Source organism: Mustela nivalis (genome assembly GCF_964662115.1).
Source record: "Mustela nivalis genome assembly, chromosome: 3".
In the NCBI taxonomy this organism is placed as follows: domain Eukaryota; kingdom Metazoa; phylum Chordata; class Mammalia; order Carnivora; family Mustelidae; genus Mustela; species Mustela nivalis.
Window position 1 is genome coordinate 56,523,618 of NC_139022.1, and position 19,990 is coordinate 56,543,607.

General features: G+C 40.5%; 1 protein-coding gene across 24 annotated transcripts in view; it reads right to left on the minus strand.

The window, feature by feature from the left end:
- Nucleotides 1-6,527: 6,527 nt before the first annotated feature.
- The window catches only part of PAM (peptidylglycine alpha-amidating monooxygenase), a 116,105-nt gene continuing 102,642 nt past the window's right edge, over nucleotides 6,528-19,990 (minus strand). For 4 of the 24 annotated variants that reach the window (XM_082723799.1, XM_082723804.1, XM_082723817.1 and 1 more), the window contains 5 exons: nucleotides 19,423-19,522; nucleotides 17,081-17,134; nucleotides 11,426-11,629; nucleotides 8,436-8,492; nucleotides 6,528-7,365 (listed from right to left, as the gene is read on the minus strand). In XM_082723799.1, coding sequence (XP_082579925.1) covers nucleotides 7,184-7,365; nucleotides 8,436-8,492; nucleotides 11,426-11,629; nucleotides 17,081-17,134; nucleotides 19,423-19,522 — 597 coding nt within the window. In that variant the 3' untranslated portion in view covers nucleotides 6,528-7,183. The remainder of the gene's footprint in view (nucleotides 7,366-8,435; nucleotides 8,493-11,425; nucleotides 11,630-17,080; nucleotides 17,135-19,422; nucleotides 19,523-19,990) is intronic. The other 20 variants (XM_082723805.1, XM_082723818.1, XM_082723802.1 and 17 more) reach the window with 6 other exon arrangements.

Consider the following 19,990-nt stretch of genomic DNA (forward strand, 5'->3'; position numbering starts at 1 on the left):
CTCACGGGGACAGTGTGGTCATAGGACCTGTGGGGGGGGGGGTCACAGAAAGGCCTGGGGTGTCTGAGTACAGCAGAGCTCCCAGGTATTGGAGTGGGGAAGCAGGCTACAGAGAGGAACCGAAGAGTGGGCTCTCAGCTCGGGGTTACCTTAAACCAGGGCTTAGTTAGGCATACCTCGTGGAGCAGAGACCCCACAACAGGCAGATCCGGGGAGATGCCATCCCCTCTTCCACTGAGAGGAGCAGTGCAGGAGCATGCTGCAGGAATCTGCTGGGTTTAGAGACTCCAAACAGGGCCATGGGCCAGAGATAGAAATGCTCAGTTACAGGCTGGGCAGTGCAGCCGGAGACCAGGGAGGCGGGAGTGATTGAGCGCTTTTCTCCAGGGTCACTCTGAGGAATGCAGCCCGGAGCTCTTGGCTCCTACCCTCGGGAGACTGGGAGGCCTTCATTTTCATTCCCATCCTCCAGAACTCTACGGAAAGCATTCAGGAAACAAAAGCTACAGAGAACCTGAGCAGATTCCTTAAGCTGCCCCAGCAAAGGCAGTGCAATTCTGCCTCAGGCAAAGACATTTGAGAATCACTGAAACAGGCCCCTCCCCCAGAAGATCTGCAAGAACCTCTGGCCAAGACCAAGTGCACTGATCACAAAACATCAGAGCTATGGGAACACAGCACATAGAATTCATGGCTTTCCCCCAGGATTCTTTAGTCTTTCAAACTTACATTTTTTAGATTTTCTTTTTTTCTTATTCAATTCTTTTTAAAAATTTCCCCTTTCCTATTTTAACTTAACTATTTTATCAATAACTTTTTAAAAATCTTTTTAAAAAATTTTAAAAATTTTCATTGTTATAGTCATATTTTATCTTTTTTAAAATTTAAAATTTAAAATCTTTTTTAAAAATTTTAAAAATTTTCATTGTTATAGTCATATTTTATCCCCTCATTGTATTTAACCTTATTTTTTATATACATATATGTCTTTCTTTCTTCGAAATTTTGGGATATAGATTCTTCTAACAGAGCAGAACATACCCTAAATCTAGCATATAGCTTTGTTCTAGTCTCTAGCCTTATCACATTCTCTCCTTTATTTTTCTTTTTTCAACTTATCAATTCTTTTTTTAAAACCTTTTAAAAATTTTCATCTTATAGTCATATTCCATCCCTTCGTTGTGTTTACCCTTGTTTTTATATATATATAAGTTTTTCTTTCTTTAAAATTTTGGGAGGCATTCTCTCCTAACAGACAAAAACATACCCAAAATCAACTGTGTGGCTCTTTTATATTCACCAGTCTAATTATATACATATATATACTTCAGTGAGGGGGTGGAAAACAATTTACCATGCTAATGGATTTCAAAACAAAGCTGGGGTGGCAATCTTGACATCAGATAAAATAGATTTTAATCCAAAGACTATGGTAGGAGACACTATATCATATTTAAAGGGTCTGTCCAACAAGAAAAGCTAACAATTTTAAATATCTATGCCCCTAACACAGGAGCAGCCAACTATATAAACCCATTAATAACAAAATCAAAGAAAGACATCAACAACAATACAATAATAGTAGGGGACTTTAACACCTCCTCTCACTGAAATGGACAGGTCATCTAAGCAAAAGATCAACAAGGAAATAAAGGCTTTAAATGACACAGTGGGCCAGAGGGACATCACAGATATATTCAGAACATTCCATCCCAAAGCAACAGAATACACATTCTTCTCTAGTGCACAGGGAACATTCTCCAGAACAGATCACATCCTGGGTCACAGGTCTCAACCAGTACCAAAAGACTGGGATCATTCCCTGCATATGTTCAGATCATGATGCATTGAAACTAGAACTCAACTGCAACAGGAAAGTTGGAAAGAACTCAAATATGTGGCGGTTAAAGAACATCCTACTAAAGAACGAATGGGTCAACCAGGAAATTAAGGAAGAATTTTAAAAAATTCATGGAAATAAATGAAAATGAAAACACAACTGTTCAAAATCTTTGGAACACCACAAAAGTGGTCATGTGAGGAAAGTATATAACAATAGAAGCCTTTCACAGGAAACAAAAAAGATCTCGAATATACAGCCTAACCCTAAAGAAGCTAGGAAGGGAACAGGAAATAAAGCCTAAACTCAGCAGGAAAAAAGAAATAATAAAGATCAGAGCAGAAATCAATGAAATAGAAGCCAAAAGAACAGTAGAACAGATCAACAAAACTAGGACCTGGTTCTTTGAAAGAATTAATCAGATTGAGAACCCCCTGGCCAGACTTATCAAAAAGAAAAGAGAAAGGACCCAAATTAATAAAATTAATAAAATCATGAATGAGAAAGTACAGATCAAAACCAACACCTAAAGAAATACAAGCAATTAAATGAACATTTTATGAGCAACTATTCACTAGAAAATCTGACCATCTGGAAGAAATGGATGCATTCCTAGAGACACATAAACTACCAAAACTGAACCAGGAAGAAATAGAAAACCTGAACAGACCCATAACCAGTAAGGAGATTGAAGCAGTCATCAAAAATCTCCCAATAAAGAAAAGCCCAGGGCCAGACGGCTTCCCAGGGAAATTCTACCAAGCATTTAAAGAAGAATTAATACCTATTCTCCTGAGACTGTTCCAAAAAATAGAAATGGAAGGAAAACTTCCAAACTCATTTGATGAGCCAGCATTACCTTGATCCCAAAACCAGACAAAGACCCCATCAAAAAGGAAAATTACACAGCATCTTTGTTACATCTTTGATGAACGCAGTTGCAAAAATTCTCACCAAAATACTAGCCAATAAGATCCAAGAGTACATTAAAAGGATCATTCACTACAACTAAGTGGGATTTATTCCTGGGCTGCAAGTTTGGTTCAACATCCACAAACCAATCAATGTGATACAACACATTAATAAAAGAAAGAATAAGAACCATATGATACTCTCAATATGATGCTGAAAAAATATTTGACAAAGTACAGCTTCCTTTCTTGATCGAAACTCTACACAGTATAGGATATCAATATCATCAAAGCCATCTATGAAAAATGCACAGCGAATATCATTCTAATGGGGAAAAACAGCTCTAATGGGGAAAAACAGGTCAGGAACACGGCAGGGATGTCCACTCTATTCAACATAGTACTAGAAATTCTAGCCTCAGCAATCAGACAACAAAAAGAAATAAAAGGCATCCAAATTGACAAAGAAGTCAAACTCTCACTATTTGCAGATGATATGATACTTTATGTTGAAAACCCAAAAGACTCCACTCCAAAACTGCTGGAACTCATACAGGAATTCAACAAAGTGTCAGGATATAAAATCAATGCACAGAAATCAGTTGCATTTCTATATACAAATAGCGAGACAGAAGAAAGAGAAATTAAAGAGTCCATCCCATTTACAACTGCACCCCAAACCATAAGATACCTAGGAATAAATCTAACCAAAGAGGCAAAGAATCTGTACTCAGAAAACTATAAAGTACTCATGAAAGAAATTGAGGAAGACACAAAGAAATGGAAAAGCATTCCATGCTCATGAATTGGAAGAACAAATATTATGAAAATGCCTATGCTACTTAAAGCAATCTACACATTTAATGCAATCCCTATGAAAATACCATCAATTTTTTTGGAAAGAAATAAAACAAATAATCCTAAAATTTCTGTGGAACCGGAAAAGACCCCCAATAGCCAGAAGAATGTTGAAAAAGAAAGCCAAAGTTGGCGGCATCACAATTCCAGACTTTAAACTCTGTTACAAAGCATTAATCATCAAGACATCAAGACTGGCACAAAAACAGACAGATAGATCAAAGGAATAGAATAGAGAGCCCAGAAACAGACCTTAAACTCTACAGTCAACTAATCTTCGACAAAACAGGAAAGGATGCCCAATGGAAAAAAGACAATCTCTCCAACAAGTTGTGTTGGGAAAATTGGACAGCCACATGCAGAAAAATGAAACCGGACCATTTCCTTACACCACACACAAAAATAGACTCAAAATGGATGAAAGAACTCCATGTGAGACAGAAATCCTTCTCCTTGAGGGGAGCACGGGCAGCAACCTCTTCAATTTCAGCCACAGCAACTTCTTCCTAGAAACATCACCAAAGGCAAGGGAAGCAAGGGCAAAAAATGAACTACTGGGACTTCATCAAGATCAAAACTTTCTGCACAGCAAAGGAAACAGTCAACAAAACCAAAAGATGGGAACACCTGGGTGGCTCAGTTGCTTAAGTGGCTGCCTTCAGCTCAGGTCATGATCCCAGCAACCTGGGATCGAGTCCTGCATCTGCTCCTTGCTCGGCAGGGAGCCTGCTTCACCCTCTGCCTCTGCCTGCCTCTCTGTCTGCCTGCGCTCTCTCTCTCTCTAATAAATAAATAAAATCTTAAAAACAAAACAAAAACAAAAGACAACCGACAGATGGGAGAAAATATATGCAAATGACTTATCAGATAAAGGGCTAGTATCCAAAATCTATAAAGAACTTTTCAAACTCAACACCCACAGAACAAATAATCCAATCAAGAAATGGGCAGAGGGGGACGCCTGGGTGGCTCAGTTGGTTAAGCAGCTGCCTTCAGCTCAGGTCATGATCCCAGCGTCCTGGGATTGAGTCCCACATCAGGCTCCTTGCTCAGCAGGGAGCCTGCTTCTCCCTCTGCCTCTGTCTGCCAATCTGTCTGCCTGTGCTCGCTCTCTCCCCCTCTCTCTCTGATAAATAAATAAAATCCTTAAAAAAAAAAAAAAGAAATGGGCAGAGGACATGAACAGACATTACAGCAAAGACATCCAAATGGCCAACAGACACATGAAAAAGTGCTCAACATTACTTAGCATCAGGGAAATACAAATCAAAACTACAGTGAGGGGCTGCCTGGGTGGCTCAGTTGGTTGGGTGACTGCCTTTGGCTTGGGTCATGATCCTGGAATCCCAGGATCAAGTTCCACATCGGGCTCCCTGCTCAGCAGGGAGTCTGCTTCTCTCACTGACCTTTCTTCACTCATGCTTTCTCTCTCTTTCTGTCAAATAAATAAATCTTTTAAATAAATAAATAAAAATAAAATAAAAGTAAAAATAAAGAAAAAGATGATTTCTTAAAAACAAAAAAACAAACAAACTACAGTGAGATACTACCTCACACCAGTCAAAATGGTTAAAATTAACCAGTCAGGCAACTATGGGTGTTAGCGAGGATACATAGAAAGGGGAACCCTCCTACACTGTTGGTGGGAATGCAAGCTGGTGCAGCCACTCTGGAAAACAGTATGGAGGTTCCTCCAAAAGGTGAAAACAGAGGTACCCTATGACCCAGCAATCACACTACTGGGTATTTACCCTAAAGTTTCAAATGTAGTGGGGCACCTGGGTGGCTCAGTGGGTTAAGCATCTGCCTTCAGCTTGGGTCGTGGTTTTAGGGTCCTGGGATCGAGCCCCGTGGTGGGCTCTCAGAGAGCTTGCTTCCTTCTCTCTTTGCCTACCTCTCTGTCAAATAAATAAATAAAATCTTAAAAAAAAAAATTCAAATGTAGTGATCCGAAGGGGCACGTGCAACCCAATGTTTATAACAGCAATGTCTACAATAGCCAAACTATGGGAAGAGCCTAGATGTCCATCAATAGATGAAGGATAAAGAAGATGTTATATATATATATATATATATATATATTACAGACATAATAAAACGAAATCTTGCCATTTGCAATGACATGTATGGAACTAGGAGGTATTATGCTAAGTGCAATAAGTCAATCAGAGAAAGACAATTATCATAAGATCTCTCTGATATAAGGAATTTGAAAGGCAGGGCGGGGGATCGTGGGGAGGAGGGAGGGATAAACGAAACAAGATGGGACCAGGGAGGGAGACAAACCATAAGAGACTCTCAATCTCAAGGAACAAACTGATGGCTGCTGGAGGGGAGGAAGGTGGGAGGGATGGGGTGGCTGGGTGAGGGACACTGGGGAGGGTGTGTGCTATGGTGAGTGCTATGTATTGTGTTACATGGATGATTCACAGACCTGTACCTCTGAAGCATTATATGTCAATAAAAAATAACAAATAACTAATTGGTAGTCACTGTAAGATGAGTATTCCCATGAACACCTGAGAATCTGATGAAATTATTCTTTAAAAAGTAAACCATTAGTGGTAACCTACCCTGATGGACTCATTTGCTTATGTAATTTGAGACACAGCCTTCCTCTTAGCTAGATCACCTTTTATTAAATAATTTACCTCCTGATTGATATACAGGCAAAACCCCTCTTTGAATTTGAAAAGAGAACCTTGCTTTACACATATATGTAAAGTCTGATTGCTGGCTTTTAATTTATATCAGCCATATAACAAAATATCAGCTTCATTTTAATACAATACAACACATTTTCTTTCTGTTGAAGACATGGAGTAGTTTTCACTGTATCTGTGGTTTGTGTAATTATTACAAAAGTTGTATACAAAACCCTCCAAGTATGCAAAAATTCCAAAATACACTCTGACAGCTAATGCTCTGAAAACACTTTATTACACAAATTACATTCAGATTCTGAAAATAGTGTTCTAACAGTGTAACCATCTAAAAATAAGACATCCCAAAAACACACCAACTGAAGAAGAAAATTAAAAAATGAATTTAAATAGAGACTTTTTTCTTTCCCTCATTGCAATATAATGTTAGTGATTTTAAAAAAATAGAAGGAGATTTAGCAGCTTTGTCCTCATGTAGCACAAAGTTTCTCTTTACTGCCACAGGCTGAGAATGCTGAACAGGAAAGGCACCAAAGACAGACATCGGCAATGGGAGTGCTATTGGGAAAATACTGTGTTCAAGCAGAGAAAGGGGTTATTTACATCTACAGAAGAGTCTCGAAAATGTAAATGAGCAAACCTTCCATCATTAAATTAGGAGTGTGATGGAAGAAGAGGACCGTTTCTCTAGTCTATGTTCAGAGAAGGACAATGGCACTGTTAATGAACTTTTAGGAAACTCCCCAACTAGAAACAGAAGCCAACTCAATCAAAACAAAGGAAATAAAATGTGTCCAGTCCCACACAGACTAGTACAGTTTACAGTTAAATACGCAAAACCCTAAACGTGCTCAAGGGAAAGGAATCTGGCGTTCTTAGAAAATCTCGTGACCTAAATCAAAGGCGGGTTTTCAGGAGGAAGACAGCGAGGGTGCAGGCAGAGGTGCGGAGTACTCCTCTTCGGACTCACTTCCATCATCCTCGTCTTTCTCTTGGTCGCTTCCCTCGGTGCTAAGGCGGTCAAACCCTTTCCGGCTGTAGCCCTTCCGGCTTGCGAAGAAATTTCCAAGGTTTAAGCCTCCACCGCTCTTTCCTGAAGAAAGCACACAACGACATGGAACTGAGGTCAGGTTTGCACAAATGATTCTCCATCTTCTTGTGGATTCATTTTTTTTAAAACATTTTTTTTTAAAGATTTTATTTATTTGACACAGAGAGAGAGAGGGATCACAAGTTAGGCAGAGAGGCAGGCAGAGGGGGAGGGGGGGGAAGCAGGCTCCCTGCTGAGCAGAGAGCCCGACGTGGGGCTCGATCCCAGGACCCCGAGACCATGACCTGAGCGGAAGGCAGAGGCTTTAACCCACTGAGCCACCCAGGCGCCCCTTCTTATAGATTCTTAAACGATAAATTAGAAGTTATAATTCCAAAGGGTAGATATTAGTAAAAAACAAAACAAAACAAAAATGTGACAGAGAGATACTTATCCTATAGGGTCAGGAAGATATTACTCCACGCATTTATTAAAATAAATAAGAAAGGGGCGCCTGGGTGGCTTACTCAGTTGGTTAAGCGTCTGCCTTCAGCTCAGGTCATGATCCCAGGGTTCTGGGATCGAGCCCTGTGTCAGCCCTCTGGTCAACAGGGAGTCTGCTTTTCCCTCTTTCTCTCTCTCTCAAATAAATAAATAAAGCCTTTAAAAAATAAAATAAAATAAATAAAAAAGCTCCCCAGGATTATATATGTGTTTGTGTAGGACCACTTCAGATTCATTTTTCAGGATCTCTGGAACTGGCATCCCTCAAGGAGCTCTTCATTTCAATGACTATATGAAAAGGTCATCTTCACTATGACAAGCACTGACAGGCCGACAGGAGTGACAGAAAATTTACTGAAGACAAATGAAGCCAGATAAAAGACAGGCGAAGAAAATTAGATGATACAGAAAGGCATAGCAGAAAAAACCCGAAACCGGGAAATCTGCTACCAGAGCCACACACTTTGGTTTTAGTTGCTGGTTTGCATTCTGCACTTAACATTGCTGTGCTGCACACGAGGAGTTTAATTTTCCGAGAGAAAATAAGAAATGTCTCCTTGCTCTATAAAGGACATGAGCTTGTTGACTTTGAGCCAAATGTGAAGGATTCCAAAAGGTCACAGGCATACCTCTAAGTCTTCCGAGTACTCTTCCTGAACTTGCCTCAAGTTTGTGTTCAGAATCTGCTAGAAAGAGATGGCACATTTCAAAACGAATCCCAATCGCCCTCCTCAGCCACGGGTTCAACTTTCAAAACAAAATCAGGAATTCATAGACAATGAAAAACAGGGCCTGGCTCTTGTCTGTATGCAATTCTAAGCGGGGGAAGAAAGGCAACATATTCTTGTGATCGTGTCTAAGGGCCAGAGCTGGGTTTGACGCCTGCCTGTGTCCTCACAGCCTGTGCAGTCTCAGTACGTTGCTTCTCTGAGTCTCGGTTTTCTCCTCAGAGAAAACAGGGATTAATGATGATCCCTCCCTATCTGCCAGGTTTAGACGGGATTCTCCATGTGAAGTGCTTAGAACCGTGCCTGGTACACATATAGGACGTGCTCAATAACTACTAGTCACTTTTTCTTAGGACAAGATTAAATTACCAAGAATTTATAATAATTTGGAAGCTCTGATTATTATAACTTAGGAGTGTTTGTCTTTCGCTTTAGTCTTTCCATTAAGAACACAACATGTCCTGCTTGAGAAAGCTTCGGATCCATGTAGATCGTTTCTCTTTTTTATAAAAGACTTAACTGAAGGCAAGGACCTGAATATTTTCAACCAAAAAGTTGAAATGGCACTGCCCGCCTCCATGAAGGATGGACTTTCCTTCTTTATTGGGAGGGCTGGGGTGGACCAGGACTCCCAGCCGTCTTCATTTTCATTCTCTATCTCTGCACTTTCCATCCTGGCTTTCCTGAAGGGCTGCTCCCCTTCAGGGTTGTGGTCATGGAAGTGAGGCTCAGGGTTCTCCTGTGAAGTCCCTAGCCAGGAGTAGAGGCAGCATTGTGAAAAATGCTAGCAAGCAGATGACAGTGGAAACGTCATGAAGAGTGAGTATGGAGAGAAACAGGTAAGAAGGGAAGACTCTTGCTAAGACTGTTAGGAAGCCAAAAAAATAAGACTGTAAGTTCGATGAGGAGGCAGGGCAGTCCTTAGCTGGCTTTGTATCCCCTGTGCCTAGTACGCTGTCTGTTGTGGAGCTGACATGCAAAGTACGGGCTGAATAAATATGGAAGGTCTTTGAGGAGGGCTCCTAAAAATTCTCACGGGTTGGACAAGCTCTCTCCGGAACAAATGCTGCAAGAGGGTGAGAGGCTGACCTACTTTTAGAATTAAATGTATTAGATGGAACCATATAAAACTGCAATTTTTCTAATAAAACATGATTGAGGAATGGTAATTTCCTACGGTGTGACCTGGGTCTCTGTCTTCCCAACACCCTCCTGCAAACTCAGTGTTCTGTAGGAGTGCCACGTCCCGTCCCGTGTGCTTAACAGCAAACAGGAGAGGCCAAGCCTTCCCGACTCCCCTAGTCACTCCTTCTAGGGTGGGTGGATGGCCAACATTCCTGCTACTTGCCCCTGGGCCCTGTGTGTTCCTGATCCTCTGTGTACTTATCACTGCACTTACCACCGTCTATTGTTACCTTGCTACGTCACCTCGTTTATTATGTGTCATCTCTTCTGGGAGCTCCATTTATGGATTCAGTCATTTTTCCAATGACTATTTATCAAAGCCCGAGAGCCAGGAACTGTTACGTGTGCTGAGGATACATGGGTACACAAGCAAACATGGGAGACTCTTGCTTTCAGAAGCTTCCATCTAACTCTGTGAAGACAATGGCTGTGTTTGTCTTTGCCCCTTGCTCACCGCAGTACCATACCCATAACAGGGGTTCAAAAGTTCTTTTTTGAAGAGTTAACTGTATTTTTTTTCCAGAGCTTTATCGATCGCAGATGAAAAGCAAACCAGTCCTAGAAAAATTTGCTTTCACCACTTATTAAATAGATTCCTCTGTTTTTTTGTTTCTGTGTCCTTTTCTGTGTCAGGGCTTTGCCATGGGCACTGAATCCCTGCCACGGTCGCCTTGGCCTGAAATAGAATTAGATGCTCTTTCTGGATCAAATGCTGCCTCCCACCCTGGCCCATGGATTCCTTCCTAGACGCAGCTGTAGACTCTTGCCTTAGGACCTGAGGATCCAGCCAAGAGACGGCTCCTGAGAGGTGAGAATCTTGGGTTGGATTATTTCTTTGTTTATCTGAATGTCTTGAAAGGAATTCAGTTCCTGGGTCCTATACAATGATGATGATTTCATAAAATACTGACTCTAGTACTGGACCCTGCCTTGTTTGGTAAAGGAAGGCTGATGGCCTGATTTGTGCCTATTTAAAAACTACCAAATGGTGTATTATAGAAATAGCTGGTTTCTGGAGAAAGTTGAGGTTCAAGACAGGTATCCTCCAAGACTTCTTAGGACTTTTGTCCTTTATTATCAATGACTGTTCCTCGTAGTCATTGGTGGTATTAACTGAGCACTTACAATGGGACAGAGACTGTGATAAATGCTTTCTGTTTATCATGTCATTTAATCCTCACACAATCTCATTGAGTTTTTTTATTCCCACTTTGTAGGTGAGGAAACAATGGCTTGGGAAGATTAAGTAACTTGCCCAAGGTCATGCAGCTAGGAGCTAAAGCCAGGGCTAGGAGGGGAAAAGACAACTCCCAAATGCCTGACCCAGGTATTTTGAGAAGTGGGCCTGTTTCTAACACCAAGGATCTCCTCCTTCCTGACCCTAATTTATACTGACTACTTATCTGCACAGTTTTGTATGGAGACATTAACTGGGCTTACGCCAATTGTTAAAAGACAGTATTAAAGGTTACATTTTAATCTAACTATCCAAATTTCTGAGGCTTCAGATACCTTCCTACAACGATACTAACTGCAGACAATATATGGAACATACATAGTAACACCAAAAAAGGCAGAGAGCACTTAAAAAAAAAAAAAACCAAAAACAAAACACTGAAAAAAATCAAGACAAGACTTTGAGGATAATTAGGCCAAACACTCTTTTCAAAGGTAGGTTCTAAGTTCAAGGGGCTCATTTTACTTGCCTCCAAAGGCCTTTGATTTTTTCCACCGAATATATAAGGCAATGGCCAGCAGGACAACCACCGGAATAACCAGAAGGGTTGTAATGAGAACAATGGGCACTCCCAAGCCCGGCTCTTTGGTCAGTTTCTGTTTCTCTTGCATCTTCTGCAACTCTGTGGAGGCGGGTTTGTTCTCCATTTTGGTTTCAACAACTGCCTCGGATTCTTCGGGGAAAGAAGAGTTCACAATATTCAACTGACTCAAAGACTCCAAAACCCTCGCGCCCACCCCTACCCAGGCAAATCAACAACTGCTCATAAAGAACTTGTTGAGGTCAATGCATGTAGGGGTTCACATTTCAGTATCTGAATCTACCAAGCTACCAGGCCACAAATAGCTGTTGTGATTAGTACTTTCCACTCAGTGGTTTTGTACCTCTAAATTGGTTTTCTTTGAGTCGGCCCTTTGTTTCCTCTTGAGCGAGAATTCCATAAAAGAGGTATTTTCCTTTTGCATTTTTTTTCAAGGTTGAAATTAATAGGCAGCAATGGCGCAGGGCAAAGACCTGGTGTGCGTACTGGAGTTATACAAATCTGAACTGAAATCCCAGTTCGCCTACAGAACTAGCTGTGTAACTTTGGGCAAGTTACTTAAATGGTCTGGGCCTTCTCAACCTCATCTGTAGAACTGTGACGATACAAAAACACCTCCTTCGTAAAACTGTTGAGTGTCAATGCTTATCTTAGAAAAGGTGCTTAAGAAATATCTTTCCTTGACTCTTAAGTTTTTGAATCTTGTTAATGTTCAATGAATTACTGATACATCACATGCATAGTTGCACACATTAACTCTAGGATTACAAACTGGAAAAATAACCTTTTCAGTTTCTTTTATACAGTTTCCAGCAAGTCATGAGGGCACACAGATGTATGGTACATCCTATTGCTATTGATGAAAATAGTTTATAGAACAATTCTCTGATATTGATCAGCATTGGGCAGATATTGGGCCTAAAGTGCTTTTTGGACTGATACAATGACCATATAAGCTGCTTCAGGGATTTTAATAACTACTGACTTGAAAATGAGGTTGAGCCTTGCGATGTTCTTGCCCTCCCAAAGCATATACGTGTACTTGTACAAAAACCATAGTGTGCAAAGCCAACAGTTACAACCACATGTTTGCCCAAAGGCTCACAAGATTTCTGGAAGTTCAGTTTTTCGGTGTGCCCTTCTGCCCTACGATACAGAGTGTATCACATGGCCTCAGGGAACTTCTGACCAAGTGGCAGGAATAGGTGGTTTAACACTCTCAGAGCATCTTGGGTTAATGTTTATCATTAGAAATGTCCACTTCCTGGACATTTCTCCAAGGAAGCATTTCTCAAACTACTCAAGACACTATAAACATAATTTGTGACGCACACATACGGCAGGTCCCCGTTTTTACTTCCATGTTGTTCCGTCATGGTCTCAATGATATCTCCTGAGCACTTGCACGGTTTCAGGCAATATTCTCATTTAATCATTACACCAAGCCTATAAGTAGGCACTGTTAGTATCACCATTTTACAGTGGCTTCATAGCTCTCATTTCCTTTCCCACACTATGGTGAAGGGCAAACCATTATTTCTCTTCTGTGTCCACTGGAGTGGCTCTTGAAACTTCAGCAGCAGAGAAGGAAAGGGATTGGTTTATAGGTTTAGATGGCTTACATTTAACCTGTCTAGAGCTGTTTCCAAGAGGAATGTTAAGTTTGATTCTCACTCTCCCTGCCCACGAACTGTTGTGTCTTTTTCTTCATTACTGTGGAAGAGACATACAAATTGTTCTGTTTTATTTAAGCTCCTTCTATACTTCTGTAGGAAAGTAACAATAAATAGAGGATAGGATTAAAAAATAGAACAAAGGTGTAGCTTGGTAGTAAAAAACTCATTGTCTTGAAAGGATTTGTTTCTACAGGAAGGTGACTATCACCAGAGGAATTACAGCATTTTTGTCATTCATGGTTTACCTACACCAAAGATAATGGCTGTACCAGAGGATATCTAGTTTCCTTTAGGAGGCAGAGCTAGGACTGGGCTCCAGTAAAAGGAAACAAGAACTAGGAAGCAGGTGGCAGACTAACTAACGGAATTGGTTTAGCATTCACAGAGAGCGTACTGAGAAGGCGGTAAGCGGTAATGAACTTGCTAAGGTACACACTCTGCACTTTAGAAATTCTCGATTCCCACACTCCTGGTTCTCTGAGTGTCATCTACTAAAAATGCTTGAACATTCTCACTTTTGAAACCCACCGAAGTACACTTAGATTTTTCAAAGATACTCTACATTTTAAAGAAAGAGGGTAAAAAGTTTAAATTTCCCAGTCTTTAAAAAAAAAAAAAGCAATATTGTTGTTCTTTCTCAGGAAACTTTATAAGTGGAGTAAAAAGTCTGACAAATAGTTATGATTTACGATTCTAGGAATTTCATTAAAAGCATTAATAATTCAAAATTCTTCCACTTTTTCTCTTATCTGAAATTCTTTAAAAATTCTTTAATTAGGGGCGCCTGGGTGGCTCGGTGGGTTAAAGCCTCTGCCTTCGGCTTGGGTCATGATCCGAGGGTCCTGGGATCGAGCCCCGCATTGGGCTCTCTGCTCAGTGGGGAGCCCGCTTTCTCCTCTCTCTCTCTGCCTGCCTCTTTGCCTCCTTGTGATTTCTGTATGTCAAATAAATAAATAAATCTTTTTAAAAAATTCTTTAATTAAAAATTAAATTCTTTAATTTGGAGCATCCCTGATGAAGGAACAGTGAAGAAGCTCTAACATTGGCTAGAACCTGGGGCTTCTGGAAGTTAGAGAGTTCCTTATATGACGTTTTCTATCATCTAAGATGCCAGCTGTATTCCACTGAAAACAATGTCTTCAAACAAGCTCTTCTGGTATCCTTATAGATACTTGGAAATAAATATAATTTTGAAAAGCAGATGTATAGGAAGTTGGGTTTTTTTTTTTCCTTCTTTAAGCACTGAATTTAGACAGGGAAGCTAGGTGTATTCTTATGTGAGCTCACACATAGAGGCATGGGCCTATTTCTTTCCCCTTTCCCCTGGAGAGAAGGGGAGAAGTCCAGAGACCAGTGGGAATTCGAATAACTCAGACAGTAAAGGAGAGACATTCTTAATACACGAACCCAGCAATTACTACCCAGTTCATTACAGACAGAACTGAAGGCTGAAGATCTTAGATGGCCTACTAGCAAGTAACAGGGAAAGTGCATATGGCACCAATGAGATTACTTTCTCCTTCATTCCTTCTTTTCTTCACTCCCTCCTTCCTCTCTCTTTTTTTTTTTCCCCTTTAATGCCATGTGCTTCCCCTATAATGTGTTGTTCTCTAAGGCCTAAGATACTAACTGCACTAGGGAGTTTCTTTTCATTTTATTGAGACTGATTCACCATCATCATCTTTTATTTTGGGGAGGTAGGAGGGAAGGCTATGATTTTGGTGGGACATTGGCATAGCGGTTGGTCCCTAGCAACTTCATTTGAAAATCCTTTTCCTAAGTTTTTGATCATCACAAGTTCTCTTATCCCTGCACCTCCTTGTGAACACAACACTGGTTCCAAAACACTGTTATGATTCATCAGTTCTGTGTCCATTCACAGTGGAGGCAAGTGTCATGAGAGGTTGCTCAAAGTTGGAAATTTATAAGGCTGTTCAATCTGGGATGTTTGTCCCTCTCTTTTGTAAGAAGTGGTTTAAGTTAAGCTTCCAGATTTTGATAAAAGACAAACTTTTGGGGATTTAGCAAGATTTTTATTCCTTTCTGTAACAAGAAAATCATCTTAAAAAAAGAAAGACTTAATGAGAGTCATGTGGGTTCAAAGAGGACTGGAACAAACCATTTGCATCTGGATATTCCTAGTTATTAAAATGGGACTGTCATAACAAGATACTTCAAGAACATTTACTATTTGAACTCCTGTGTTCTTCCACAAGGCTGGGAGGTTTTCCGACCAAACGCAGTCACCGATGTGCAATGAGTGAGGATAGAGGAAATGGCCTGGGGAGAACCCTGTTTATCCTTCATTATTGGCCAGGCAAAAAGAGGTCAATGTGGTTGAGCTGTTCTCAACAAGTCATGCATTATAATCTAAGATTCTTTTTTGTTAGTGGGATTTGTTTAAACAGAAATGGTTTGAGGCCACTCTGAAATCCCAGAGATCTCAGAATAAACTTCAACCATCCCCAATCTGTAGCTCTGGGAAGAACTTATGGTAAATGAATTGGTGGTATTCATCTCTCCTGAGTAGCATAAGAACAGTGGTTAAGAGCACAGGCTTCGGTGCCAAACAAACTGTGATTTAAAGTCTGGCTTTGCCACTTACTATCTCAATAGTAATTCTGATCTTCAATTTCCTTATACATAAAATGGGGATAATAGCAATTATCATATGGTTGGTGTAAGGAGTTAATTTAGTAATTCTTGTATAGCTCATTTTTTGTGCTCCATAAGTGATAGCGCTTACTAATAATAATATCTTGATTTGAGAACAAACAACTCACCAATAATTCTATATGTAACGATTATAGAAAAATAGAGGATTGGGTACTCTTTGCTATGGGTGTGGTATGAATGTCACTTAATAGAGTCACCTGGGAATCTCTGCAAATGCCAAACAATACTATTGTTTGTATTATCTTACCCCTCTCAACCTTAAGCAGGCTATATTCTCTTATCTGCCTACATAAAATCCCTAAACTCCCTCTTGGTTCTTGCCTCTCTGCATCTCTTTCCACCTGCTTTCACGAGAAAGGAAAACAAGTAAGCCTAGGGTTAGGTCTGAATATGTAGGTGGATCATTTGTAAGGCAACTAATAATGGAATCACTTTGCTACTTAAACATTAGGAGCGCTTTTAGTGAGTTCTTAATTTCACATGACCAGGTCAAAACCCTGCAGATAGGAGAACATGTACAAATATAAACTGATCCTTGGAAAGGGAGAAAACAGTTCTACTGGGAAGCCAGTGATTGCTTACCAGTGGCTAAATTCCATTTCCTGTTCCTGACAGTATATACTAAAGTTATACTTATTTGCATATATCCACAGGTATGTGTACACACACACACACACACACACACACACACACTCCTTATAGGTTATAAGTCTCTTGAAGTCAGGCCCAGCTTCATTTCCCTTAAGCCCATTATAGTGCCCTGTACTCAGATGGCCCTCAGTAAATGCTGGGGGAAAGTGGTACTTAGATTGGAGCTTAGGGAGCAGCTCATCTTTTCAGGCCCCTAGCTCAGTAACTCACTCATTTAGACTAGAGCCCATTAGGGAAGGCCTTTTCCAGTATACTGGATGGTATTTTTCCGCTTGCCTGAGGTTAACGTACTTCTTAAAGTGACTGACTTCCTTTTTTTCTCCCTGAATGTCTCTGGTCCACTTGTTACAGAATCACTTTCTATCATCTGAAATCAGTGAATCTGAGCTCATTATCAACACTCCATTTATCAGAGGAAACAGTGGCAACATGCAGGTTTAAAGGCTCAGTACACAGTAGAAGTTATGGAAGATTTACCAGATTATATTATATTTTTAGTCTGGTCATTTTTTAAGTGCAGTGAGAGTCATAGAAGAATTCAGCACAAATAGCTTGGGTTTCAGAGTCATAACAGACCAACCTTTGGTTTCCTGGACCTCAATGCCAGCCTTTTTAACTGATCGATGTTCCATTTCTGTAACAGCACAGCAGAGGAAAAAGAAAATCAGAATGTCCAAAAAAAAAAAAAAAAAAACCCTAGAAAACTTATTTCTGACATTAATTTTGCTCAGTGGAAAATATTTCCTTAATTCATCAAAGCCATTATCATATTACAAAAGAGTTTAAGACAAACCACTGATTAAGTGCCAGGCCCATGAATCCTGGATAAAATCTCCTAGCGAAAACGGAACTATTTCTAAACTCTTCATACTTAAAGTGAGGTTGTCCTTGTGGACTTCATGATAATGTATTATTTCTGAAATATCAAGTGGTTCTGTTTTCATGTGGACATCTAGGCTGCTTACTAATTCTGCCATGTTTGATCACCAGTCTTCTAGCTCCCATAAATAGACTTGACTAGTTAAATACCAGAATGCAAATACAGGAGACATTCGTGTAGCCTCTGATGGCAGTCTTACTGTTCTAGAAGTACTATTTCTCAGATTTATTATTCAGGTGCATTTTGGATTACACAGAGGGTTCTTCTCTTTCAAAGCTGAATGCTATACTGCAGCACTTCTCAGCGTGGGAAGCCTTTCCAAAATATACACTTTTTATCCCTCCTCTTCTTTCTATAGATCTTGTGTAGGGTCTGGCCATGTGTGTTATGAAAGTCCTCCCCATTGGACTTGGATATGCATCTCTGTTGAGTACAGAGCACGAGGGTGGTCTCAAGAGCCTTAGATCAGAATCTTAGTGAGTTTAAGTATCACCTTGCTTCCTGTGAAATGAAGGTGCGGGATAGATTTCTGAGGTCTTTTCTAGCTTGAAAGTTAGTCATTTTTTTAATTCTTAAAAACCTGGGCTCAGTCTTGGAATTGGGAATTGTCCATCCCTCTCTTTGCTTTCCTGTCTGCCTACACCCTCTGGTTCCTCTTTGAGGAGGTAGTTGGGGGAAGGCTGCACTTGCATGGGGAACGGGAAGCTATTGCTGGAGTGGAATAAGCCATGCATACTTCTGTGCACTTGACCTTAACCGGGTCCTTATTACATAATGGCAAAAGCCACTCAAAGGACAATTGTGAAGATCGCAGTTACCAAATTTACTTGGTCTCTAAGATCTGTGTGATATCTGATTAAAGTTTTTTGGGCTCCTGATTTTACTTTTCTTTGTTAAAACTTACATTTTTTTCTTTGCTGTAACTTTTACTTTCCCTTGTTATAATTACTATTTATTGTCATCAATTCCAAATGTCCTTATTATTTCTCTATCTAAAATTGCCTGCTGCTGCTCCTGACACCTCAGATTTACCATTCCTTTCCTTAACTCCATCTTCTCCTATGGTTCGACTCTGCCATATTTTAAAAGCATCTCTGGACTTTGGGTTTTGTGGCCCATTAAGCATTTATTATGGTTGAATCTAGAAAGCGTATGTTTTTTAGTACAATATCAGAGGCTAGGTTAGAATACTTTTGCAAGAATTAAAAATAATGTCCAAATTGCAATTAGAAAATCCCCAAACTAGCTGGCTTGGTCCCAAGAGAGACGCTCTTCTGTCCCCAGACATACTTCTGAGTTACATGAAATAACAGTTTGGTATTTTGAACAAGCTGCAGTCTAAAGGGAAAACGCAGAGTGCTTCCTGCTTGGGGTAATCTGTGTCTGACACCGAGGTTGGCCCTCCTCGATGCTCAGCAGCTACTCAGAGCTGAAGAGCCACATGGGAAGTGATACCAGCATGGAAGCCAATCAGCCCTTCTGCTTTGCCAAAGCCATCATCTCCCTCTGGAACAAAGTTGGAATTAACGCTGGCTTTCAACATAACAGACATTACTCCAGGCATCAAGAATTTCCTGTGGAGTATCTGTGGAAACAAGGGGATAACTGCCAGGTGGGGGGCGGGGGGAAGCTGTTTCTCTCTACTTTTTAAAAATTAATTTAATCCCTGAAATGAAACCGAACAGGTCTTTTAACAACTGCCAATTATAGTTTGATTTCCCACTCCTATCAGAAAAAAGAGAAGGAAATGCAAATATTTTTTTCCACATGCTCGGAGGCAATAAAGATGAGGGAAGGGGCGCCTGGGTGGCTCAGTGGGTTAAGCCTCTGACTTCGGCTCAGGTTATGAGGATCAGGGTCCTGGGATCGAGCCCCACATCTGGCTCTCTGCTCAGCAGGATGCCTGCTTCTCTTCCTCTCTCTCTCTCTCTGCCTGCCTCTCTGCATACTTAAGATCTGTCTGTCAAATAAATAAAATCGTTGGGAAAAAAAAAAAAAAAAGCTGAGGGAAGATACGGACAGGAATACTGTCAACACCATACTTTCAGTCAAGGTGAACTTCCAGACGGTGTTGGTGTGGGCATCTCCAACGTACACGGTCCCGTCTCCGGATGCAGCAATATCGTGAGGCATGTCAAAGTGCTGCCGAGAGAAGAAGCACATACGAGGGGGGTGAGCCTCTCCTTGAATTCTTTGGGAAAAGGTGGGAAAACAAAGCAAAGCACACAATAAAACAATAAGCCTGTTAAACAAATCAAACAAACTATAATTCCATCCAGACCCCTTTAGGCCAGGAAGAGACATTCACTCACTCATTGGGCATCGACTCCATGACGTATAATTCTATCCACTGGAAAATGCAAAGGGACCCTCAGCACTGACTTTCAAGTCTTTTAAAAGTGAACATTTATGAAATTACTGTTTTCCAGTTTTGCTTACTCGGTGTTCCATTAGCTACCTATTTATTTGTACTTTTGCCTTCATGTTTTTTTTTCTTTTTTCTTTTTTTTTTTGTTAAAGATTTTATTTATTTATTTGACAGAGAGAAATCACAAGTAGATGGAGAGGCAGGCAGAGAGAGAGAGAGAGAGAGGGAAGCAGGCTCCCTGC